Here is a 26,474-nt window from a genome sequence, read left to right on the forward strand (position 1 = left end):
TCATGCTTTGTTTCAGGAACCAGATTTTATACTGGACATCAAGTGATTTAACATTTAAATGCTGAAATTTCAGAGCCAGACTTTTGGCCTCCTTGTCATCTTGAAGAATAGACTATAATTTCTGATTTATTCTGATAATTAATCATATTCTATACATACAAACAAAATGCTAATATAGACAAGCTGGTCTCCCCTCCTGACCAATAGTCATGTAAATAGTTTAAAAACATTCGCAAATGACTGGACTTGAAAACAGGGCTTCATTACTGCACTATTTCAGTCTTTATCATAATCACGTAATGTATGTATTTTTAACATATAAAATATGTTATAATATAAACATAAAATATCTTTAAAATCAGAGGTTTTTATTGAATTTCCTTTAATCTACACGACTAGAGAAAACATAAGAAGGCTGTGGCAGGAAACTTCAACACCCACAATGCACTGCCCTCGATCAGAATACATGTGAGCGGGAAATACAAAAATGCGGAAGTACGATTTGTAGTTTTCACAAAAGTCCTGGCGGTTAAAAATATAAAACGCCTCATCCGGCGGACTTTTGCTGAAGGGAAAATTCCGGTGCCGGTAAAATGAAAAAATAATACACACTGTTTACTTAATTACATTACCGACATTGTAACAATATGAAGCTGAAAATGAGTGAATTTTCCCGTTTTAATTAATTGAACCCTAAAACAGGCAACGTGTACCACGAGATATAGCCTACTCTAGTCTCTTGTAGGAGGCACGAGGAAGAATTTTTCATCCAATACTGTTATTATTATCATAGTTGAGGTTGTTTGGAGTATGGTGGTCACATGGCTTGGTTCAAATATTCTGTGCTTGTTTTGTTAGTTTGACCTAAAGCCAACACGTCCGCACATGGGGCTGGACATTCAGAAAATAGGCATATATTAATCTTACTTTTTTCAGCAAAAAATGCAATACAACTATTAGTATTAATTGTGAACATTGTCTTGAGATGCTGAAAAAGAGAATTAAGTCATAGTTGTTCGTGTTGTTTTTTTTTAATCGCATTATGAAATATGCTTATCTCCTGAGATACGTTGCCTGTTTAGGGCATAAAAAAAGGATTATCCTCAGTATTGACAATGAATGGTGTCACGAGGTGAATTGTGCCCCCAGTTCTGGTTCTTTCATTATTGTCAATTCTGGGGTGGTATGGTGTGGGGTGTGTGTGTGTGTGAGGGGTGGGGTGTTTTGGTGGTTATGGGTGGTGGGATGGGTGTAGAAAATACACAGAAATGACATAAAATACAAAGGGGAGCCCCTTGATAAAGCCCCTTGATCTCAGAGAAGTGGAGTGGGGGTGGATGGGGGTTATAAATCGTATCAAGGAGAGCAGATCCCCATCAGTAGAAATTGCATTCCAGGGCCAGGGGCCCTTAGGGATGAGCCTTATAGGCCTTCCTGGCCTCTAGGCCCCCTTTACACAGCCCCCTTTCTATTTATTTTGAGTTTACAAATTGTGCAAATGTTAACATTTGCATGTAAAACAGATACTATTACATTTAGTTGACTCTGTCTTTGCATTTTTAACAAGATTTTTCTCTTGCAGGGTTTCACAGCTAATTTTATGGTAGAACAGGGGTGTCCAACCCTGCTCCTATAGGGCCACCATCCTGCAGTGTTTAGCTTCAACCCTGATCAAACACATCTGAAAAATCTGATAAAAGTCTTCAAGATCACATAAAAAATTATATTTTGTTACATAAATTACATCATATGATTGTTTAGGGATGTGCTAAACTGTGCAGGACAGTGGACCTCAAGGGTTGGAATTGCCCACCCCTGAGGATAAAGAAGAGACAGTTAAAAAAAATGTAAAAATACAAAAAATGTCTATGCCTCTATTTTTAGGACACTTAGACATGTCATACATGCAACATATTTTGAATATTCCATATTTGTTTGCATTAAATAAATCATAGAATTATTGACGACTCGGGCTGTTTTTTATATCCTAAACAGGCAACGTGACCTGGGAGATACAACTCATAAAATCCAAAATATATCAAATATTACAAAAATTCTTTAGAATGTGTTTTACTTAAGTCCAGATGATATAAAACGTGACATGAAATGATTTTTTGCTGATCATTTTCCACTCTTGCCTGTTTTAGGGTTAATATTAAGATTATTATTAAGAGTTATCAATTTCAGGCAATTATAAATTGATTGAAATTTAATTTTGAATCGATTTACTGTCTTGAATTTGTTTGTTTTTATGAATATTTCCTGAAACCCATGACTCATTGTACAGATGTCAGATGTTATGGAGAAAGGGTTTTTTTTTGTCTTCATAAGATTATTTAAAAGTAAATTACCGTAGCTAGAAAACCTCAGTTTCAGTCTGATTCAGCAAGTCTCTGACTACAGCTGTAGTGGTCTGAATAATTGTGCTTCAATTGTATATAGCAAAGAATTCCTGGCCTTCGTGATTATGATTATCAAGGCCTATTTAAAGAAAAAAAAGGCTTTTAAGATAGTTACACTACAAAGCAATTTTTATTATGACAATTCTTAACATTAACTATTAAGATTTAATGTTAAATGTTAAGAATATAGTCATCAAACTATGCCACAAATGAAATGGAGGTAAGCTATGGGGATTATTTAATGATAAAAAAAAAAAAAAAAAAAAGGTTAAATACATCAAACCATCTTATATATCTTCTTTTACACTTTCATTTTCGTCCAAACTTCTTGTATGCTTTTGAAAAAGTCTTGAATCAGTTCACATAAGTGTTATTTTATATGTTAGTATTAATATGTTGAATTAGTTTTCAGTTTTAATAATTTTGGTATGTGTGTATTTTTGGATGGCGAGTAAAGGAAACATTTGCAAAAAAAAAAGAGCTGAATATATAATATGCTTGCTAAAAATAACGGTGTACAAACGAGTAAACTTAACTATTTAATTTTTTTTAATGAGTTGAGTTTAATGAGGTGATGTTTCTTATCTTCTTTCAAGTAGGCCTATCTGCCTTTGATGACATACGTACAGACCGATGACAGTGAGGGCAGCGTGTGGGTCGACGTGTCTTCACCTCTATTCATTTGCATCTACATCATATTAACACATTTTGAAACTGCAGAATGACTCACAAACACTCACTGTTGTGCTTCCACCCTTTGTTGTGCGCACGCAATGTCTGTGTGCGTGTATAAACCCAGTGCTGATAAACACCCCACTGCCGCCCACAGTCAGCCCGGAATGATGCCTCTCCGCGCGGATGTCACAGACCGGTCGCGGCGCCTCGCCCGACAAAACGTCATTCAGGTCATCGTGGTTTTATTGTGAAACATTCAAGGAAAAATAAACATTTTGCCTTCATATAGCCTATCAAATATAAACAGTACTGTAATGTCTGCCACCTAATGAAACCGCAAACAATTTGTCTATACTGTGTCCCCTACAGAGATAAATGTGACCCTGGACCACAAAACCAATATCGCTGTAGCAATAGCCAAAATACATTGTGTGGGTCAAAATTATAAATTTTTCTTTTATGCCAAAAATCATTAGGATATTAATTAAAGATCATGTTCCATGAAGATATTTTGTAAATTTCTTACCGTAAATGTATAAAAACTTCATTTTTGATTAGTAATATGCATTGCTAAGAACTTCATTTGGACAACTTTAAAGGCGATTTTCTCAATATTTTGATTTTTTTGCACCCTCAGATTCCAGATTTTCAAATAGTTGTATCTCGGCCAAATATTATCCGATCCTAACAAACCATACATCAATTGAAAGCTTATTTATTCATCTTTCAGGTGATGTATAAATCTCAATTTCGAAAAATTGACACTTAAGACTGGTTTTGTGGTCCAGGGACACAAATATGGAGACTGAAATGATCAAAATTCTGGTGAATTATCAAAAAAGTTCAAAGTAAAGCTGAATTGTTTTCTTGTATGGAGTCCAAGTAGAAAATCACCTTTTAGTGCCCCCTAGTGCACATACAACAATAAAGTGCTCATTGAGAAATAGCGTCAGTTGTATAGGATTTGCACTTCATTTATTTGGACTTTAAAATGAAATACAAATGTCAATTATATATGCTAAATATTTTGCGAAACAAATTTTTTTCAGGATTCTTTTATCAAAAGAACAGCATTATTTGAAAATGAATATGCAATTTAATGCATATTTTCTTAATAAAAGCATTCATTTTTATTAACCCCCTAATAAATGTTTCTTGAGCAGCAAAAACGATCATGTGACACTAATGATGCTGAAAATTCAGCTTTTCATCACAGGAATAAATTACATTTTAAAATACATTCAAATAGGAAACAGATATTTTAACTTGTAATACTATTTCACAATATTAGTGTTTTACTGTATTTTTGAACACATAGATGCAGCCTTGGTGAGCAGAAGAGACTTCATTTAAACATTTAAAAATCATGTTTTCAAACTTTTGACATGTACTGGATATCATTTCATTTTTCAATTGTATGTGGGCTTCATAAGTGTCATTTACTATTTTAGTATGTTTAGTTTATTCCGCATAGAGTTCACAATACACTATATACACATTCTCCACAAGGTGGCAGCATCACACTGTACATGTGTCTTTATGCATTCTTTTATTTTAAAGCTAAAAGGCAAATTGTGTAATTACCACTCTGTGGCAGTAGGGGGCGAGAAACGCTACTTTTTCTTCTGGTTTAGGCCTTTTTTCAAGTTTAGAAGTTTCTAGAATGAGCAGGCCTCAATGACTCACATCTTTTTTCTCTCTCTCTCAAGGGCGACGGCATGCGGTCTAAAAAGAATTCCCATACAGAAAATAAAATTGTTCCGACACTGAACAAAATGGCTTTTTTGGATTGTCAAGAGACTGATAAAATTTTGTGCAGGATTGTATGCCAGGACTGTTGTAAAGCAAAACAGTGACATCCACTTTTTCAGTGGCCATGGATCAAGAAGTAGCTTTCCCATTCTCAAGGAAAAATAAATCTGAAATGAAGATTTCTGAACCATGAGCCAAACCCAACCAACTGTTGTTTGAGACTGACTCAATAGCATAATTTGTAATGTAGATGCAGTCATTTTGCAGTGCTTCATGAAAGTGTTACTTCTAAATGCCTTCTCTTGCACTATTGTGGCACAAAAAAATACGATCTCGGACCAAAACAGTAAGCTATTTTTATCTTTTGTGACTCCCTCCCAACATAAAGATTGCTTAACAGCTCCTTGAAGTGTCACTGAGTGGTTGCATAACCCCATTCCCACACCTTGACTGATCGGCATGCCTGGATGTCTTTGCATTTTACATATGGGAATATGAAAGTATGCATGCAGACCTTTTTAAAAAATTTTATTTTACAGCCATTAGAGATAAGCAGCTTTCTCTAAAACATGCCACAACCCAATTTTGTTGTTAGCAAGCTTCTCACCTGGTCCTTGTATTAACATTTCCCGGCATCAGGTTAAAAAGCTACAGGTAATAATGATATCATTGCATCATTAAGCACCATGTATTTATTTATTTTTAGAATTATGACAGATTTAATGTCTAATTGAATTGCACTTGGTATTATATGTCCTTTTCCAAAAGGACAGTATTGCATCCATGACTCTTCAGTTTAATGGCATAAATTTTTCCATTGAGGTCACAAACATGAAAGGTATATGAGATGTTGCATGAGAGAATAAGGAGCATAAATGACTTCTAGGCTTAGATTAGCATTTATAAATGTCATGCAATTAATAAAAACATGTAAAAGTATTAGGTTGCACTGTCAGTTAACTGAGTTGAACTAAAAAAAAAAAAAAAAAAACTAAAATAAAAGCTAATTCAAAATATTAAAAAATACTATAATTAACACTGGAGTGTTAAAAAGTTGTAAGAAGTTATGTTAGTATTAATTAGTGTATGAAAAAATGCACTAATACTTACATGACAACAGTAAACATTCACTTGTCCTTACACTGAAATAAAAGTCAGAAGAGAAAATCATACAATGCGGTTCATACAGTGAGTCATTGCAGGATGTGATGCATGGCAATCAAAAATGAAACATGTTTCACTGAGCCAATGATGAGAGAGAAAATGCGCAAGCCGTCCAATAGCTCGTTAGGTGGGCGTGTACGAGCGTGTTTGCTCTGTATTCTTCACTGAAAAGCTCCTCTATCAGTAGGTGCGCAAAGTGTGGGAATTGACTGTGCCGTAGCTTCCAGAACTACAAGTTGTCTTCTAGTATTATTAAAATAACTAGACACTAAACCTAAGTAGCTCGACAGGATTGAGATGTTACAGTTTAGGGCTTCAATTGTGCTGAAGGAGTTGATTCAAACCAGCCCAAAGCGTTCGTTTTCTGACATTATAAGGCATAAGAAGACTTTACCAAACGCGTACATCTACAGCGCTGCTTATCACGATGGCAGAATATCTAAATTAAAGACTGTCTGTAATGGAAGACCTTTCATTCTGCCTTTAACTGGGAGAAGATTCCTATGTACAAAGACCGAAGGAGCGATTGACCCTACAGAACCGGTGAAGAAAGATGAGTCCGTCCAGGAAGCGACGGCAGATAAGTACGAAATGTATTTTTTTGTCATTTGCTCATGACGCATGAGACATTCAATGTTATTGATCAATGATAGCACACGCGCCAAAATATCCATGAATGGCTGACAACGTGGCGCTGTGTGTACACTTTTACAGCAAGTGGGTGGAGAACATGTGTGGTAGTATACTTCATGTTAGAATAAAATGTTATCGGTTTGATAGGTTTATGTCAAGTATGTGGTATTTATTTATGGAAAAGGACACACCCCAATACTGTAAAGGACAGTAGTTCATCGTCTAGATACGACATTGTGGTGTTTTTGAACGAGTTTTTTCAGATGAGTGAATTGGTCTTCTTCACTTCCGTGCCCTGACTCGTATTTTCCGTTCACTCAAGTGTCTTTTTTTGAAGCTCGTGACTCCTGTTCTGTCATCAAAAACCAACTATACATCACGAGCCAATAGTATTCGAGTGTTGGCTGAACAGATACGCCCCCTTCACGATTTTGATTCAGATCGAACGACTGAATCTGGCGTCTCTTTTTGAACAAAAGTAATGAACTAAGCATATCGTTCGTGAGTGAAGTAATCGAAGGAAGCATCTCGGTTCTGAACGTTCTTAATTTTGTCAACCAACTAATTAACTATGGCATTTCATATGTCAAAGAAAATTAATAAATTGGAACAACTCGTTCATGATACATATTAAAAAAAAAAAAAACTAGATTTTTAGTTGGTAAATGAACAGATCGGGCATCTAAAATAATCTGTTATCTAATTTATGAATGTTCGTTATATGGGTTAAAGCCTGTTCACACTAAAAAATAATAGTTCTAAATCTGTGAGAACAGGGAAGTCCACACCACAGCTATAACATACCAAATCACTTTCAGAATGTTATTTTTCCAGCTAAGGAATCATAAAAACATTTACAGGCAACCAGAATCTAACTGATTTCAAAGAACTCGAGCATTTAAAGCGACAGACTACAGAACTGCATCTCTTATTCGATTATAACTTTATATTGATTCGTTTGGATATATCCAAACATACCTTCATTAATGTTTCCATAATGGTTCATTAATGTTTATTTAATGCTATAACTAGTAGTAAAGAGGAAAAGATGATGCATGCTCGTTCATGCATGCTCTTGAACTGAGGCAGCTACAGCGAACTTCCACCACATTAAAGAGCATCAAGCTCCTTCTCCGTACAGCTTTCTCCATTGTTTACATACAAACATATAATAATAGACCCAAGATGGCGGCGCCAGTGTTTACACGTTTGTCTGTGTAATTTCCCTGTGTTTATGTTTTTTTGCTAAACGGGTTACCTGATTTGGAAAATTTTCATCCTGTGTCTCAGAACTGTGTTTACAAACTTTATCGTAAACAATAATATAGCGCATTTTATCAACGAAAATAAGCTGGTCTGGCTACAACAACAATATGAGGCTACCAGTTTACCTGCTGCTCGCAGTGCTCGCTTATGTGCTGAGCTCACGGAATACTCTGGGATCATCTGGCGATGGATTGTTTGCTTCTTCCCGGATTGTTCTCCCAAATTCTGTGACTATGCTGTTTGATGCCGATGGCTTTACATCAGTCCTCATGGCTTCATCGGTCTGCACCCTGCATGGCTATGGACTTTACAATTGGGCAGAAGTACGGCGGTTCCAGTTTAACAACTGCAGGCGTCATCATCGAGTCGGCAACAGTCGCCCGGCAAGATCAGTTTGGATTATTCTACTCCTGTTCCTTTCAGGTAATGTCCATCCAAACCCAGGCCCAAAACTGCTTGAACTTCTGAGCCCTGACGATTTAAAAGATAGCAGTGGTTTGCGTTTTATTCATGTCAACGTACGCAGCCTGATTAATAAAATCGATGCTATTCGTCTGTGGGCTAAACTGACAGAAAGTGACGTAATCGTCTTGTCAGAAACATGGCTCAAACCATCAATCACGAGCAATATGATTCATATCGAAGGGTATAATCTCTTCAGGACGGATCGTATGGGTAAAGGAGGGGGAGTAGCTGTGTATGTTAAGGCATCGTTGGAATGTTGTTCCATTGAATCAATAACAAAGCCAAAATTCTTTGAATTATGTGCCATTAAATTAAATCTCCCCAATGGCGCTTTTCTGACTGTGGTAGGATGTTACCGCCCACCTTCGGCTGCAGCTGGAGCAACTGCTTTACTGTCTGACTTTTGCATAAACTGTCCAATGAGTATATTCTTCTAGGAGATCTGAATTGGGACTGGCTATCACCTTCATCAGCATTAAGAGACATATGTGATGCTTTACATTTGACGCAACTAGTACAGTCACCTACACGTCTAAATCACACAAAATGGACAAATCGACATTAATTGACGTAATTCTGTCTAATGCTCCACATAAGTATTCAGCTACTGGAGTTTTCTGTAATGATATCAGTGATCATTGTATGGTTGTGTGTGTTAGAAACTGCAAATTGACTAAAACTAAGCCACGGTATATTTTTAAACGAAATTATAAATGTTTTAATGAGCAAGCTTTTCTTCACGAAATCTATCAGAGTGATTTAAACTTAGTCTGTGATATGGATGATGTTGAGCTAGCCTGGAATTATTTTAAAAGAACTTTTAGCCATAGTTCAAAGACATGCTCCTATTAGAAGATACAGAGTGAGGGGTAGAGACAATCCTTGGTTTAATGACTCTATAGCAACAGCTATTAGAGAACGGAATAAAGCATGGATTAAAGCAAAAGTAAATAATAATGATAAATGCTGGGTAAATTATAAGGTATTAAGAAACAAATGCACAAGACTAATTAAAAGTACAAAAAGTGAATATTATCTGAATTTATTAAATGAAAACCTAAATGATCCCAAACGTTTTTGGAAAGTAATTAAATCTTCTTCGAGACGTACCTCCTCCAACTATCCCAGAAGTTATGATAGCAAGTCAGGGTGAAGTAAGGGTAAACAAAATATAGTAGATACATTCAACAAGCATTTTATTAATGCAGGAATAGATGCTCAGTCAACACTCCCAACCAACCCCACAGATAGTGTAACTTCTATCACAAACTTGTCTAATGTAAATTTAAATAATTTTAACTTTACTTTAATATCTGTCTCTGAAGTGCAAAATGCTCTGTTGGGCCTGGACTGTAAAAAGTCTGCTGGGCCAGACCAGATTGAGCCATTTTTTCTCAAAACTGCTGCACATTTGATTGCTAAACCCATCACTTCCATTTTTAATCTTAGTTTATACAGTGGTTCTATCCCAAAATCATGGAAATCTGCATTTGTCCTCCCACTTTTTAAAAATGGAGACCCGTCGGCCTTAGATAATTATCGGCCAATTTCCAGATTATCTGTCTTGTCTAAACTATTGGAGTCTCTTATAAATGAGCAACTCAAACATTTTTTAGCTGATAACTGTATTTTAAGTTCCACTCAGTCTGGTTTCCGGAAAGGACACAGTACAATTACGGCTGTAACCTCTGTTACAAATGATATTGTTAATGCTTTAGATGGCAAAAAGTCTTGTGCTGCCCTATTCATTGACTTATCTAAAGCATTTGATACCGTTGACCATAATCTCCTTCTGCAAAGATTGCAAAACATAGGTTTTAGTAGCACTGTGCTTAACTGGTTTTATGATTACCTGAGTGGTAGAACTCAGTGTGTGACATTAGATAACTGTACCTCATCATTGCTAGAAGTAAAATGGGTGTTCCCCAAGGATCAGTTTTGGGTCCTATTTTATTTTCTATTTATATAAATAATTTAGGTGAACATCTGAATCAAACAAAGGCTCATTTCTTCGCAGATGACACTATTTTGTACACCTCTGCTACATCATTGAAGGAAGCAATTTATCATTTACAATCTGCCTTTAATCAGGTACAAAAATCTCTGATAGGATTAAAATTGGTATTAAATGCTAAAAAACTAAATTTATGGTCTTTACGTTCACACTCTCCTATGGATTTCACTATTTTAACACAAAGTGGTACTCCAATAGAGAGAGTGACTTCACAAATACCTAGGTATTTGGATTGATGATAAATTGTCTTTTGGGGTCCATATTGAAAGCCTTTTAAAAAACTCAGACCTAAGTTAGGTTTTTATTTTAGATTAAAGAGGTGTTTTCCTTATTCAGCAAGGAAAAGGTTGGTGCAGGGTTCATTCTTAACAGTTTTGGATTACGGTGATTTAATTTATATGCACTCTACCTTATTTTTATTAAAAAAATTAGATGTATTATATCACTCTGCCTTACGTTTCATTACAGATGCAACAGCTAGGACTCACCACTGCACTCTGTATGAAACTGTAAAATGGCCCTCCCTTTCTCTCAGAAGGAAACTTCATTTATTGATTTTTATTGCCAAAGCACTAATGGGTAAATTACCCATTTACATTTCAAATTTACTTACTTACCAAAACAGTGTTTACAGAACAAGGTTGTCAAAAAAATTATTATTAATTATTCCATCAACAAAAACAGAATTTGGAAAAAAAGCTTTTTCATCATATGCACCAAATGTTTGGAATGAACTCCAAAACACCTTAAAACTAGAATCACTTCCATCTATTCATATTTTTAAAAACCTTTTAAAGTCAACTCTGACTGAACGTTGTAATTGTTTTTAAACTAGGTACCCTTTAAATTATATGCTTGTATTTACTTAAGTTAAACATAATGTTTTGTTTGTATATGTATAGTCTATGTATAGCGATTTGTTGTGTAGTATGAACATTTTATTTTATTTTTGTCCTGTCTTTTTAATGTTTTCTTTCTTTGAAACTTTGTGCCGCCTATCTTGGCCAGGACTCCCTGGGAGAAGAGTTATTGTAACTCAATGGGACTTTTCCTGGTTAAATAAAGGTTAAATAAAAAATAAATAAATCAAAATGACATTTATTGATAAAGTTGACAGAATTTAAAAGCTGAGACTTTTTCATTTCTCAAATGTTAGAAAGCACAATGCAAAGGAACTAAGTTTCACTATAACTAGAGACATTGCTGCCGAACACTATTGAGAGACACACAGAGGTAATTCTCTCTCTCTCTCTCTCTCTCTCGCTCATAACTTAGTTATTAACTGTATTAACTGCATTAATCTGTTATTAACGGCTCAAGCCTCCGTTACTAGGTTTAAAATGACGTTTTGGAATTAGCAACGGAGGCGTTGGATGAAATAGCGATTTAAGTAGAAATACCGGATGAATGCCTTGAAATATATCATCTGATCGATGTCTTGAGGTGTGACAACCGTAGTATAAGCGGAATAATTGACTTCGGTCCGTTGAATTATTAGAAAAACCGCATTATTTTTCTAATAATCCAACGGACCGAAGTCAATTATTCCTTACTTAATTAATATTACCAACCCAGCCCTAGTTATTGTTAGTGTGAATGGGCCTTTAGTTTCCAGAATATGGGCGTAACAATTATGAATGTGTTCCATACATTATTGAATGTCTTAATTTATGTAGGCTACTCCTGTTTTTATAGCTTGGTGAAAGTCATACTGAGGTGAGGTTATAACGATTTAATATTCTTTCTGCAATCTTAGTTATGTAGATAAAAAACATTAATTTATGCATAATAAGACTTGTTTTGGGTGTGAACGCTTCAGTGTTTTTAACAATTGGTTGAGTGACTCACTCACGATTCAGTGAACTTTTTTATTGAACGCATAAAAGTTTTGAGTCTCTGAGATGAATCAAAATGAAACGACTATTATTCTTTAATTCGTGGAAGTTGGAGATTGAAGTGGTGGCGGCAACGGCTCTTATCAGCTGCTAGATTATGACACCATTCATACGGCAGCTGTGGAATGTCAATAATGCAGTTCCACAAACAGGCAGTGAGTGCATGGGGAGATCATTAAAACTGTTTTCAGTGCAGCAGTTTTCTCCATATATATAGATGTATATATGAAAGCTTTCAAAAAATCCTCCCTGGCAGTATAATCGATCTTTTCTTCACGCTCTTCTGTTTGCTCACGGTTCTCACAGTGTGCGTGACTCATCGCTCGTCTGTCCATATGGATTATTTATAAGATGACGCAGAAGGCTCGTGCTGTCCCTGCAGAGAGACTTTAATCGAGAGCTTGATCATCCTCTCATGAATGCCACACTCTCTCACGATGTGCAACATGACGGCCATTTTCCAGAGAAAATGTCTAATTGAAAGTAATTTTCTGCAAGATTTGTGAGAATTTCTGCCCTCCTCCCTACAGACTGACTTTTACTTACTGTTAATGAAACGCTGGGCATTTGTTCAGCTGGCATAAATAAGTTAATGACACATAATCCTGTTTAGTGACGTGTTGGACTTGGACTAATGGGAAACATGTTGCACTCATGCAGATTACACAATTAAAAGTGCTGTAAAGTCGTAATGGAGTGAGTTTTTCGAATGGCTGATAATGATATCTAGAGAGAAGAATGGTCATTTGAGAATGTAATCATGATATAATACCTCCATATCATCAGACTGTTTTAACTTGGCGTGTTTTAACATGGCCTTGCAGTGTTTATTCTTCTCGTTAAATGGCCTTATACATGCAGTGAGAAGCTGTCATCTGACACGTCCAGTTTGAAGCAATCAATTCTGCATTCCTATGGAAATTAGATATCGATTGTTGTGTTGTCATCACAGGGATATTCTGTTCAAGGAAGGTGAGGAGAGGTGAATGATCAGCTGCTGATATTATGGGTGAACGTGAGGCCACAGGCTGCTGGTTTGGTTGTGAAGCTGATCACAGACACCAGACACATGCTGTCACAGACTCTCTCTGAGCTTCACACTAGTGCTGTTTCCTTGACAACTAGACTTGCAGGTTATAATGAAAGTGTGAGAGCGATGTTTGTTGAGGAATTGCTCCGATATAGACTCACCAATGTAGTGTTTTTATTTAATGGCTAGAACTGACTTAAAATGATCGAAAGATGAAGTTCCTTTCATTTGTAAAGTATTTAGTTCAATGGATTACGCAGAAATATGCATTACCACATGGTTATTTAATATGAAAACTACATTGTGGTGTAGAATATACGATTAGACATGATTTTCTTCATACTGCACATCCCTATTTTCAGTGAGGCCGTTCTGAAGGTTACTCACGTTTCTCTTATTGATCTGTGGGATGTCAGTTCATCTCTTGGGGATCCCAGAAGGCCTTTCTGCTCTCTGTCTCTAATAGATTGGCTCTTGTGGAGTGACGTATGAATGGCCTTCCACTCCTGTATTAACAGATTTCAATCCTTGTTTTATTTAGTTGAGCACTCTGTCATTATATATCAGCATTACCTGATTTTTTTTTTATTTCACTCAGTTGTAATGTTCTATCATGGTGGCTGTATGACTAGAGAGCATGAATGCTGCATACTCTGGGAAGCATTCAGTGAAATCGCAAACTATTTTTTTAGAGCAGCCCTGTTTCATAATCTAGTAAGCTAGACAGCAGTCTAATGTCTTAGGGAATTAGTGGGGTTTAAGTGGACTAAACTGGAAGATCAAGTTTTAAAAAATTACGAGCTCCAAAAATGTTTAGAAATTGATCATATGCACAGATGATCTATATGATATATTTAAAGGGTGACTTTCTATTTAATGCCTCCACCCTCTCCACCCATAATGCCCTATGATAAGCTCATATGTGTAACCGCATATGTGGAATATTATAATTATATTTCAAAATCATTCAATTTTGAAAATTATCAATCATCAAATTAAAATTATTTGTATGCCAATTTTGTGTATTTTTATGCTTATATTATGCCATTCTCTTAGCAACATGCTGACACCAAAATCTGTAGTAAAGTCTTGCAGGCACTTGCTGCCATGTGTGCCGTAGACATTAACACAGCCGTTCAAAGAACCCCATTCATCAACAATGTGCAAGTCATTTTCAATGACAATCTAGCACATATGCAATTGTTAAACAATGAGTGTTTAATATGAAGTTCTGAAGACATCAGTCTCAGTGTGTAACATGATGCATGACTCTTTCAGCATGACACAGGCCAACTATCTCCAGGAGGTAGAAATAACTGAAATGTTGTCAGTGAAAATATTAGGCAGTGAGGGGTTCTATCTGTTGACTCAGTGGCCTAAAAATGACAAAAAAAATGGATGATTGCTGTGCCAAAATATATGTCCTGTGTACCAGAAGTACAATCATCTGTGCTCTTGATCACTAAAGTACACTTTTATCAGACATTTAACCGAAACTCAGTGTCTAACTTTTACTGCACTGATCAAATTATGCTCATTTGTTGTTTGTTGATTCCCTGCTGACAACTAACCTCCTGTCTAAAGAGTTAAATAGGTGCGCTCAGGCTTTCTCTGGCGGTTCAGCTAATTGTGTCCAAGGCGACGGAGTGTAAAAAATTGACTGAGCTCTTGTCCTTGTCTGCCGGAGAACTTGTTTTCCAAATCAGTGAAGATGCTGCTAAAAGCTGTCAAACATGGCTCCATCTGACCCAAAGAACCTGGAGTTATTGATCGAATATCAGTCTGATTTTCATCATTAACAATGATGCTAAATGGATAAATTTGCAACTTGATTTCAACATACAGAAAATGTCAGTGGTGCTTGACCATTTGCCAGGATGTTGCAATTCGATTGCTAAAGGTGTTCTGGGTCTTTTTAAACTTGTTGTTAAAAAAGTCTCCATGATATTCTGATTTGGGTCACTTCAGATCACCTGTGAGGTTTTTATCACTCATTTTGTCACATGCACGTGCACTTCTTTGTAAGCCAGTATGTTGCACATGCTTTCTGAATAAGTCAGACTGATTCAGATGATTGCTTTCAGTTTTCCACTGTTGCCGTACATTGTCTGGCATGTCAGTAGACACTAATCCCTCAACCTCAAAAGTCAGTAAACATATTGCTGGGATTTTCTTGCCAAAAGTGAACAAACATTAAAATATGATACCTGCAATTAAAGCTATTATGTGACAGGTTGATCCTGTCGGCCTTTGCTGTCTGACAGGCAGGTGCAGTAAAGTTATGTGACACCTGAAACCTGCAGAGACTGTTCTCTTGAGTAGCACGTGGTGCAGAGGTGCATGCTTTCCCACCCCTAGGGCCCCACAGAGGGGCAACAGAAGTTTCCATAATCCTCTAGAGAGCTTCACATTGCGCGGGACTGTAACATTGCCATTTTTTTTTAATGATAAAGGCAGGAAAGCTATTGCATCCTAAGGCAATTACCTTTTACTTGAACAAGTGTACAATGTTGTAGCGTTGAAAATTATACACTGGTGTTCAAAAGTTTGGGGTTAGTGATTTATTAATTTTTTTTTCATTAATATTTTTATTCAACAAGGATGCATGACACTGATTAAAAACAGACGGTAAAGACATTTTTAATGTTACAAAGTATTTCTATTTCAAATAAATTCTGTTCTTTAGAAGTTTCTATTGAACAAAAATCCTAAAAAAAAATGACTATGATTTCCAAAAAAATATTAAGCAGCACTACTGTTTTCAAAATTGATAATAATCAGTGTATTTATGTTGAATGATTTCTAAAGAACATTGTTTTCTGAAGAATATTACTGTAGAATATCATTTGAACTAAACGTACATAAATTTTTTTAATGCAAGTAAATTGCACAAATATAATGAAAATGGACTGTTGAACCAAAATTTTGAACTGATTCACTTAAACTTCAGAAATGAATCGGACTTATCAACAAACTTACCAACTTTCATTTATGCTACTGAGATGCTATGAAATCTTTTCTGTTTTAATTATATTTCTAATATTATATTTTTTATATTGCTGGAACTAGTCTAATGTCAGTTTACAGAAAATTGAATGTCCAAATAAAATACGTTTTATAAAATTTTAAAATGTTAGCAAAATCATTGTGAATATATATTGAATAATTGATATATCATCCAGATTTAAGGTGTTGTAAGTATTACATTCATCTTTTGTGAATGAATCTCTGTTAAAAGGAATGTTAAAAATCTCAGTGCTAAAATCTCGCCTCACCTACAGAGTCTATCTCTGTATCCAGAATACATATTTCCACTTGGCACATGGTTTAGAGCAGCATACCGCTGTGTCAGCAGCAGAAACTGTAGAATACAGTCTGTCCCATATCCCCCACCTGCCTCATGCACTCTGGAGAACAAACACTTGACCATAAGACTACACTGACCGTTTTACACCGTGGCTAATGCACCAGGTTCATTTTAGTTTTCACTGAGAGCTGTCAGCTGAACATAATTTAGACAGCAGCTTATAGGTTTCTGCATCTGTGAGTGGAAAGTGAGTTATTGAATTTGTAAAGCTTTTTGTAACACAGTATGTCCTGTTAACCAGTTCGGCCCAAAATAAAAACTGTCATTTTATACGGAATTCATAAAGATTATGATGAATTCATTGCAAGACCTTCTGCCTTAGAATCTTTGAATTGAGGGCCAAAAGGGAATTTGTTTTTAGTGAAGTATCTATCTTCCCTGAGCGAGTTCATAAACAGGAAGAACATTAATACCACGGGGAGGTTTAACAAATTACCCTGAGGGTCTGCTTTAATGAAGATCAAGTCTTTTAGGCCAATAAACTGTTAAGTTTGCGCAGTGTGCGGTATACAGAATCCACTGCCATGTGACCAGTAATGCAATAAAACACAGGAAGTTCTTGATAGTTGTATAGCCAGATAGTGAATACATATTTTCAGTTTCACATGCCTCATCTATAAGGATGCTTCCTCATGTGTCTCAAATGTGACAAAGGCATGGTCAGTTATAGTGTCCAATGCATTTCTCATTTTTTCTTGTAAATGATGGCCTTTGTGCCTGGAATGGCTGAGTCACTTGTGAGAATGTGTCCAGGAGGCTTTGATTGTGCGGATGCAAGTTTTGGCAGGTTCCTTTAACCCATCACTGACCATTTATTAACTGGTAACTTTAAATCAGACACTGCACCCAACAGACATGACAGACTAAAGATGTAGAATTGTCAACAAAGGCAAAACGAGCTATGTTTGATCATCCTACATAATGCGTTATTTGATCACACTTCCCTTGAAATGTTTGTTTGCAACAATCTGCATCAATCTATGCCATCTTCTTGGATAAAATGGTTCCAGATGGTGTTTATGTTGTACATTTGTAAGCTGAGAGAATTTAGATAGTTAATTGTTCCTATCTATTGAAAATGTATATTTACCGTACTTGATAAACACATCAATTTAACAGTGGGTAGTTGTTTGTTGTAGAAAAAAAAAATTAAATAAAATTTATATAATAATAATTGTGCTGCCATAAAATAAACCCACAATCCCTGCTGTCGGATCACAGTGTGCACAGCCTGTGGTTTTTGGTTACGTGCTGGGCCTGTCTTCTGTGAGCCGTCAGTGGTGTGTGAATGTTTGTTTTATTAAGTCTGCGGGAGGGCGATGAGGCTCTCTGTGAATCCCTGGAATCCCATGTAGGATCACACTTATACTGCAGAGACGGAGAGACAAGTGATGAAAGAAGAAGAGAACGGGCCAGAGTCAGACAGACGTGCTGTTTTATAACACCTAAGACCTTTGCTGCTAATTAGATCCCAAAGGTCCAGCGCCGATGATTCACCCATTTCCCTTTTCAGGGATCTTTGGCTTTCATTAGGCAGAACTATTGACCTGCTGTTTCTGCAATTCTGATGAGCACACAATTGATTTTGTATCACATAATGCAGGTTGTTGACTATTTACTATAAGTGACCTCACTTCAAATCAAATGAAATATATTTTTGTTCAGCCCTGTGTCTATGTAGTATAGCTAGTTTAATTGTAAAAACAGACAGTTGGGGTTTTGCAACAAGGACTTGTTGAGCTGTTTGTGGGTTGAATTGTCAGACCTTTCTGTTTGTAACTTATGTTTTTAGTCTATTTCTCTTTTTCATGCACTTATTGTTCTCTTATGGGAATATTTTGGATGCAATTTTGTGGCAAAATGTCGATCAGAGCAAAATATAGTGTCAGCTCATCCGTCATTTTGCAGGCTCATGTTGGCATCATGGGACTAGTGTGATTGTCTGTGTGATCAGATCTTTTATCAGATTTATATTGATTTTATCAGATCTTTTTTGTTTCAATTTAATGATTGTGACAGTGCAGTTTTTTTTTAACCTTGCTTTTTTTGGCATGACAGACTAAAAAATATTGTATGTAGTCAGTCATAACTATCTGTAAAGTGCTGTCAATATAACCAAAAGTTCAAACACTTAAAAAAAAAAAAAGAAGAAGTTCCACCAAAGAAAGGATGATTTATAGCTTTATAGTTTAACTAATTAATTATTGTTTTTACTGAATAATTCCTAGTAAGTTGTTTACTCTCAAACGAATGTTCGTTCGTTCATTCATTCATTCATTCATTCCTGGCTGAGGACAAGTTGGAATGAAATGGATATTTAATGCATTAGACATCATGAAATATTCTTGATTATATTAGATCAATTTTAAGTTTGTCATAATTGATTTGACTGATCTGTTTATTGTATGTTTCTCATTCATTTTGCATGTTTTTCTCTCCCTTATTGCTCTGCCTGCTGTTTGTTTGTGTGTAAGTATGATTTGAATAGTCACTTCCAGTCTTTCACCTCTATCAATTCTTTCTCAACAAATTCCCTCTCTATGTTATAATCCTCACAAATGATCCCAAAAGATCAAAATCACCATTCCCCTTAGATGTGTATTTAAATTTTAAAAAAGCATTCAAATGGAACATAATCAAATAATCTCTAGGAAAATGAATAGAGCAAATGTAAATCAAGTTTGGTAAAGGAAAGCTGTAGTTCTGGAAATGTTCGTGGTGTGTGAGATGTGGTGGGAAGGTGGGGCCGTCGGTGCTCTGTGAGAGGATGTTTTGGTAGGCCACTAGGAATTACAGTCCTGGCCAGACTCTGTTGTGGCTCAGTGCCACAGCAGCTTACACAGAGCTCCATTAAACTCAAAGCCATCTAAATGTGATAATGCCATAGCTATGTTAGGTCGGCTCTTAATAGAACTTGGCAAGAGTGAATCTACACTCGTGTATTGTGCAATTGCTAATGCATGTTTGCATCACAGAAGACCTGTAACGTGAGATCAGTACAGTTAAGATATGTTTTGACAAAACAAGAAATGACCATTTTATTTTTTTCACCAATGTAACAATTTAAAACCCAAATATATATTTACCCATTGCATATTTGTAATAATTGTGGAAATCCTTTTACATTTACTTTCTCTACCAAAGTGTAACTAATGCCTACCATTATTAATATTAATATTAATTATGTAATATTTATTATTTATTTATTTATTAGTTTATGATTTTAAAAAAAAAATTTAGAATTGTTAATACATTAATTTCATTAAAAAATATTCCTATAATTAATAATGGGCGAATTATTATTATTATTATTATTTTTATAATTCAGTGATTATTCTAAGTTGTAAGTAAAATATATTAAATATATATGCATTTAATTATGATATATGATTTATATAAATAATTTAATGTAATTATCATTCATAAATGTCATTTATCAAGCCCAATGTCCTGTCCCAAATTTCTGTGAAAAAACAAAAACAAACAAACAAAATGTCAGCACAAGAATTAAGTCAAGTCATTTCATGGGCTCTTTAACTTTTCACTGACTTTGTTGCATGGGAATATTCTCTATCTTTAACCCCAACTAATTCAATTCCTTTAACAGTTTCATAGTGTATTTGAACACATGACATTAAAATACACTCCAGGGTGATCTAATATGTCTTGTCTTGTAGCTGTAGATTGTGGCAGTTTTTATCATGGTGGAAGTCATTGATTAAGGTCAGATCACTCAATGTCAATGCACTTTTCTCTCTTGTTCCAGGAGAAGGAAGGCTGGCATCCTGCCCAGTTTGGAAGACCTGCTGTTTTACAGTATTGCTGAAGGCCAGGAGAGGATCCCAGCTCACAAATTCATTACCGTGAGTGACAGCGCTTCCCTTACACACGTTTATATGTGCAAGGACGGATATTATTGGCTGTAGCATGTTTTGTGTACATACTGTAGGTCATCGTTCTTTGCAATAGTATGACCGTAGCATACAATTGCTGCTGTGTTGTTGCTGTTATAGGCACCACTAAATGGGGCACAGAGTCATGTTTTAGTACACCAAGGCCATCTTATCAAACCTCACCGACAAAGGAAGTGAAATCCTCTGATAAGAGTGTTGGGATTGATGATAGTAATAAATAATGCCAGTAACAGTTAGCCGTTAACTGTTATTTGTGCTCATGGAAATCTCTTGTTTATATATGCATTCAGGCACTGAAGGCCACTGGACTTCGAACGGGAGATCCACGGCTAAAAGAATGTATGGACATGTTGAAAGTCACCCTCAAATCCACATCAGATGGTGTAATGCTGGACCGACACCTGTTCAAAAAGTAAGCTGACACTGTTTTTAATGTGCTGTAGCGTATTTATGGTTTCCTCAGTCATGGATGCATATTATTATGCATACTGCGAACTGTGTACTGCAGAGCTGCACCTATTATTCCTATTACTATAATAACCCCAAAGGCAATTACCCTAGTAAATCAAGGTGAGAAATTCCTTGTCTGTCAGCCAAAATAACTCCCTGCAGTTGAGAAGAGAGAAGAAATGTGCATTTTCTCATACACATTTAGATACTACACATTATACATCATTTGAAAGACGGCACTCTGCATTTTATTTATGAGCAAACCCAGACAATCTGCTCCCTCTAGCTGTGTGTCACTCCTCAGACGTTCTCCATAATACCTGCCTCCGTACACCAGCCTGATAGATGTCTGTTTTTATCTTCTCTGCTGTTGGTGCTGAGGTTACTGCCCGGTCGATCCGGCTGGCACTGACAGCTTCATTACAGCCTGAAGAGATGAGTGCTGTGGAGTCAGCTTGTAGAGGCTTGATAGATTAAGGCAGTGAGTGACCTTGCATGACAGGGCCATAAAGAGATGTTTGGGAATGAATACTAGCATACATTTTTTTCCTCATATAACCATTTTAAACAAAGAATTAAAGAATCAAACAATTAAACAGCACTTTCGACACGAATGATGAAAATTATGTTCACTCACGAGATTAAGACGCTTGTTTATGTATGGTTTACTGCTTAAATTGCCCTTCGGGTATAATAAATTAAACTTGATCTTGATCTTGACTTGTATCCAATTTTCTGTCATGGGATAAACATATAAATAAGGTAGTTGTGACTTTTTATGCCACAGTTGTGGCATTATTCTTCACAATTCTTTATATCTTTATTTCATCAGGTTAGAATTGTGAGAAAAGTTTAAATGACCTTTTTTTAATTCTGTGGTGGAAAAAAACAGAAGTAAACTCAAAATTCAGAGGGAGAAAAAAGTAAGACTTGTAAGACGTAAACTCAGAATTTAGAGAAAAAAGACAGAATTGTGAGATATAAAGTTTAGTTTAAGTGTGTGTTGTCCAATCAGAAATAGATGATGTCACATTTTGAAGTCTTAATATTCTGTGAAAATGTCTTTGTTCAGTCAAATAATAACTTGAGAATAATATGTTCAAAATATGTGCTCTTTTACTTTTGCATTGGAAATGGAAAAGGTCAAGTCAGGTTGATTGCATTGTGGGATATATTTAGGGATAACACTGCTGTGCAGTGCATGTTTTTTTGCAAAAGTCTTTCAGGTATTCTATGCATACATTTTTTGCATACAGCATGCAGTATACACACTGCTTGTATGCTATTCCAAACATATGGGCTCCTCTTTAGCTTCCCTGCCCTACAGACGGCAAGTAATATATTACCTTTTTAAAATTCACATCCACATAAATCTGAACAGCAGCACTGTGCACAGCTATTTTGAGCTTGTCTGTCCATTCAGGGACATTGGTGAAGCAACTGGACCAATATTTCGGACACAATCACAGGAGAGGTCTGTGGATGCTTTACTTCCCTCTGCTTTATTGTGGAAGCTCTGTGAAACCAGCCATGGATTCCTCTCTCACAGCATAGATGTTTTGATATTTTACAAAACAAATCTTTCATTTTTCTGTGGGAAATGTTCAATGGAACAGGTCCAGCCTGTTGCTCTTTTACCTTCAATCAATGCGGAAATAAACATTTAGGTTCGTGAGGAAGGAGTGTAAAGGATTATGTTTCTGTATTTGTGTGTTGCATTGATTCTTGAGTGCTGCAATTAATACAAAATACAAAAGTGTTGCATTTTAAACACTTTTCACCCTACAGTGCACACTTAAAAAAAATAAAAATAAAAATAAAAAACTACAACTAAACAGCATGATTGAGCCAGTTTGTGCAGGTAACTGGTCTTATAGTCAAGCTAATAGTGGAGATAATTTTTATCTCTGATATTTGTCATATAATTATACAAAACAAAGACATACTTTCTACCATAAATGATGAGCAACCCACTAGTAGGTATTAATTCATCAGCTCTGTCCTCTTTGTTTCTCCAGGTGTGTCCAAAGCAACATTGTTCTCCTAACACAGGCCTTCCGGAAGAAATTTGTCATCCCTGATTTCCAGCCTTTTGCCTCCCACATTGATGCACTTTATGAGAAGGCCAGAAATCTCTCCGGGGGGCTGGTAAGATGAGAGAAAGAAACAGACATAATAATTCTTAGTGATTCTTTTCAACTTGACACAACCATTGTTTCTGATCAGTGGCGCCTGCAGGTGTACGGCTGTACGTACTGTGCGTACCATGAGCGCTCAGACTGACCTGAGATTTGCAGCAGTAAATTATAGGCCCGTGTGTCCGTATTTCTGTCAACTGAACCAGCCATGCCATTAATAATGAATGTATCAGTCTTTTGCATGCCAAAGTCAATTTCTGCTTCTAAACATTACGTCAAATAGAAAGAGAAAATCGTGCTACACGCACTTTCATGAGATCGAGTTAGACTACAACAATTCATTTGTAGCCTATTTTACAAATGGGAATACAACGAATGCAATGTTTTACTTTCAAGCTACCCGTAAAATTTATAGTGAAAAGTTCTTTAAAATCATCTGGAATGTAATAAAGTAAGCTGTTTTTAAAGCATTTGCTGCATGGATTAAAAAATAGGCTAATAAATAATTCACATATCAGACAAAATTGCGTTGCAGAAAATCCTTTAAATTTTAAGGAATTCAGAGCAGAGCGTGTTTTAGGCTTTTCCTTATTTTTATATTTTAGACGGTGATGAAAAATGACTCGCCATCTCCTCATTGGACGTGCCTTTAAAGAGAAATGCATCTTTACGGATTACAAAATGAAAGAGTTTTTGTTTTCGATTTGAATTATTTCGTTTTAAAGTAGTAATTTAAAACTTTCTGTAGCTATATTTATCATATTTGTGACTCAATTAGTTGAGTTTCGGTTCATCATTGTGAAGCGCTCCTATTCAAGACGAGACGGCAAGCGCATCCTCAGTTTTCCTATTTATTTTATAAAAGCACAACGTTTTGTTGATATTGTGAATGCACACAAATAGAAGTAGACCCTTTACAGTTCCGAATGATGTATTACTCTTACCTTTATGAGCAAAAATTACGGCATATTTTAAGTTGTTTCCACTATCAAGAAAAAAATGCAAGTGACCGCTCTGGCGCCTCCATGTCCTGCAAAGCGCGCTTCAGCTTCCACTCTTCACACAAACGATTAGATATGCACCTAGCGCACATTTATATAGTTCAAACATTTAAACTAACAATGTGATATGCTTGAACTTTTTATATTTATAGATTTTATTTTAGGCAAGTCGTGATGATTTGAGAAGGCTGAATTGATCAAACATAGGCTATGATCAGCTCACTGTCTGCCGCTGGCCGCTTGATCGTTACTTAAAAAAAAATAAAAACGTACATTTAACGAACACAGTGCTCCAAACATTTTTATAAATTAACTTTATAAAAAACGAAACAAAATATAATCACTTTACCATTACATACGAAAAAAATACTCTGTGCGTACTGCGTACCCTCGGAAGAAATCCTGCAGGCGCCCCTGTTTCTGATCACTTATTTCTTTTGGTCACAGGTTGCTGACTACATTCCACAACTTGCCAAATTTAGCCCAGATCTGTGGGCCGTTTCCCTTTGCACAGTCGATGGACAAAGGTATGAATCATACTCCTTCATTTACTCACAACTACTTATTTTAGCTTGAGATTAACTTAGTTGAGCTTCTTCTATGGAGAGGAACTGTTTTTTTAAAAACTATCAATGACTAGTTTCACTGCATTTGTCCCTTAAAAAGGTTTAGCTTCATGTCAAAGTGTTAAGATTTTCATATTTCAACAACCGTTGGTTATCATTTTGGGTATTTATTAACCAGACCACTTGAATTGTGCTAGCACTGACCATTCACTATATGTACATTGTGACAAGTACCGGAAATACTTAGTATATTTTGGTTATAAAACTGTCAGATAAAGTGGCAGGCAGCTAATCTTATCATTCAATAAACGCTCCACGTATCTCCTGGACTAGTCACCCAGCGCAGATAAAATGTGCTAATGTTAATCCTCTCATTTAAAAATCATTGATAACAAGACTATAAACTCACAGTCATTAGTGTTTCCCTATATACTTAGACCCATGTGTCATGCTACATTCTTTGATCTCAGATAATTAGGACATACTAAGATATTATCTGCATGTTTTTACCCCATGCTATAGGACCTGTGTAAAGATACTACATACCCCTGTGTTGATTACTATGGTCATTCACTAGTTATACAGTAACTAGCTCTTTTGGTCAACAACACTGTGCCATAGCCTTGACCTGCTGACAAAAATTGATGGAATAACCTTAGTCATTTTACTTTGTTCTGTTAAGGTCTTTAAGCGATTTAAAGCGATTATAGAAAAGCTATTATCTATTTACTTATTTAATGTTTTGTCTTTCATTTATATAATTATTTACTAAATATGGAAAAAGAGAAAGCTATGTACAACAACAGCTCATACTTTAAAATGTATTTTTAAAGCAAAATTATACAGAAAAAATCATGCACAGCATGATCACTGCCCACTGACACAACTGCTAACTATTTTGGATTAAATTTAGAAAGAAAACAATTATTTATTGTTTATTTATAGTATTTAGAGGTAGAGAGACATTCTAAAAAATAAATAAATGTTTATTTTTATATAAATTAGACATCTTTCAGAATGTTGCTGAAAAAATATGTACACATTTATGTAATTCACACAACAGAGCCCAGTCAGTAGCCTAAATCATACATTATTATTGCAAATGTTTTCCTAACAAGACTCTATAGAGTGGGAAAAGAGCTGTTTATAAAGGTTAGAGCAATTGGAGAAAAATTAAAAAAAATATATCATAAATTTAAATCAGGCTCATGTCTTTTTTTTTCTTTTTTTTATCAATATTTTAAACATCTTCATATCATGTTAGAGTCACAGTGTGGCTGTGAGGTTCAGCTTTAGGATCATTATTTTTGTTTGTTTGCTTATATGGACCATAGGAAGATGTCTCTGATTCTGATCTCTGTTTACTCTTTTGCACAGACACACAGTGGGTGACACTAAAGTGCCATTTTGCCTGCAGTCGTGCGTGAAGCCGCTCAAGTATGCTATTGCCGTGCATGACCACGGCACTGAATATGTGCACCGATTCATTGGGAAAGAGCCCAGCGGCTTACGCTTCAACAAGCTCTTCCTGAATGAGGAAGGTAAGGATTATAACCATCAGCTTCAGCATGACTGCTTTCTTCTACAATCAGGAAACAGTTTCAGCCTTTGTCTTAAGTTTTATCATAACGTGTCCTTTTAAATATGCAGCCCAAAGAAATAAGAAATTCTATTTTTCCACAGATAAACCCCATAATCCAATGGTGAATGCTGGTGCAATCGTGTGTACCTCTCTTATCAAG

The 26,474-nt window shown here is 35.8% G+C and overlaps 1 protein-coding gene and 1 long non-coding RNA gene across 6 annotated transcripts in view; both read left to right on the plus strand.

Moving 5' to 3' along the window:
• The first annotated feature begins 524 nt into the window (after positions 1-524).
• Positions 525-5,027, plus strand: LOC131547489 (uncharacterized). Its single transcript, XR_009272954.1, has 3 exons — positions 525-588; positions 2,999-3,307; positions 4,787-5,027. It is a non-coding gene; the product is annotated as an uncharacterized LOC131547489 (long non-coding RNA).
• Positions 5,028-6,146: 1,119 nt separating this feature from the next.
• The window catches only part of glsb (glutaminase b), a 41,123-nt gene continuing 20,795 nt past the window's right edge, over positions 6,147-26,474 (plus strand). For 2 of the 5 annotated variants that reach the window (XM_058786674.1, XM_058786675.1), the window contains exons 1-7: positions 6,147-6,577; positions 20,430-20,526; positions 20,868-20,989; positions 23,046-23,175; positions 24,614-24,693; positions 26,110-26,273; positions 26,416-26,474. In XM_058786674.1, coding sequence (XP_058642657.1) covers positions 6,291-6,577; positions 20,430-20,526; positions 20,868-20,989; positions 23,046-23,175; positions 24,614-24,693; positions 26,110-26,273; positions 26,416-26,474 — 939 coding nt within the window. In that variant the 5' untranslated portion in view covers positions 6,147-6,290. The remainder of the gene's footprint in view (positions 6,578-20,429; positions 20,527-20,867; positions 20,990-23,045; positions 23,176-24,613; positions 24,694-26,109; positions 26,274-26,415) is intronic. The other 3 variants (XM_058786672.1, XM_058786671.1, XM_058786673.1) reach the window with 2 other exon arrangements.

This window comes from Onychostoma macrolepis, chromosome 09 (assembly GCF_012432095.1).
Source record: "Onychostoma macrolepis isolate SWU-2019 chromosome 09, ASM1243209v1, whole genome shotgun sequence".
Lineage (NCBI taxonomy): Eukaryota > Metazoa > Chordata > Actinopteri > Cypriniformes > Cyprinidae > Onychostoma > Onychostoma macrolepis.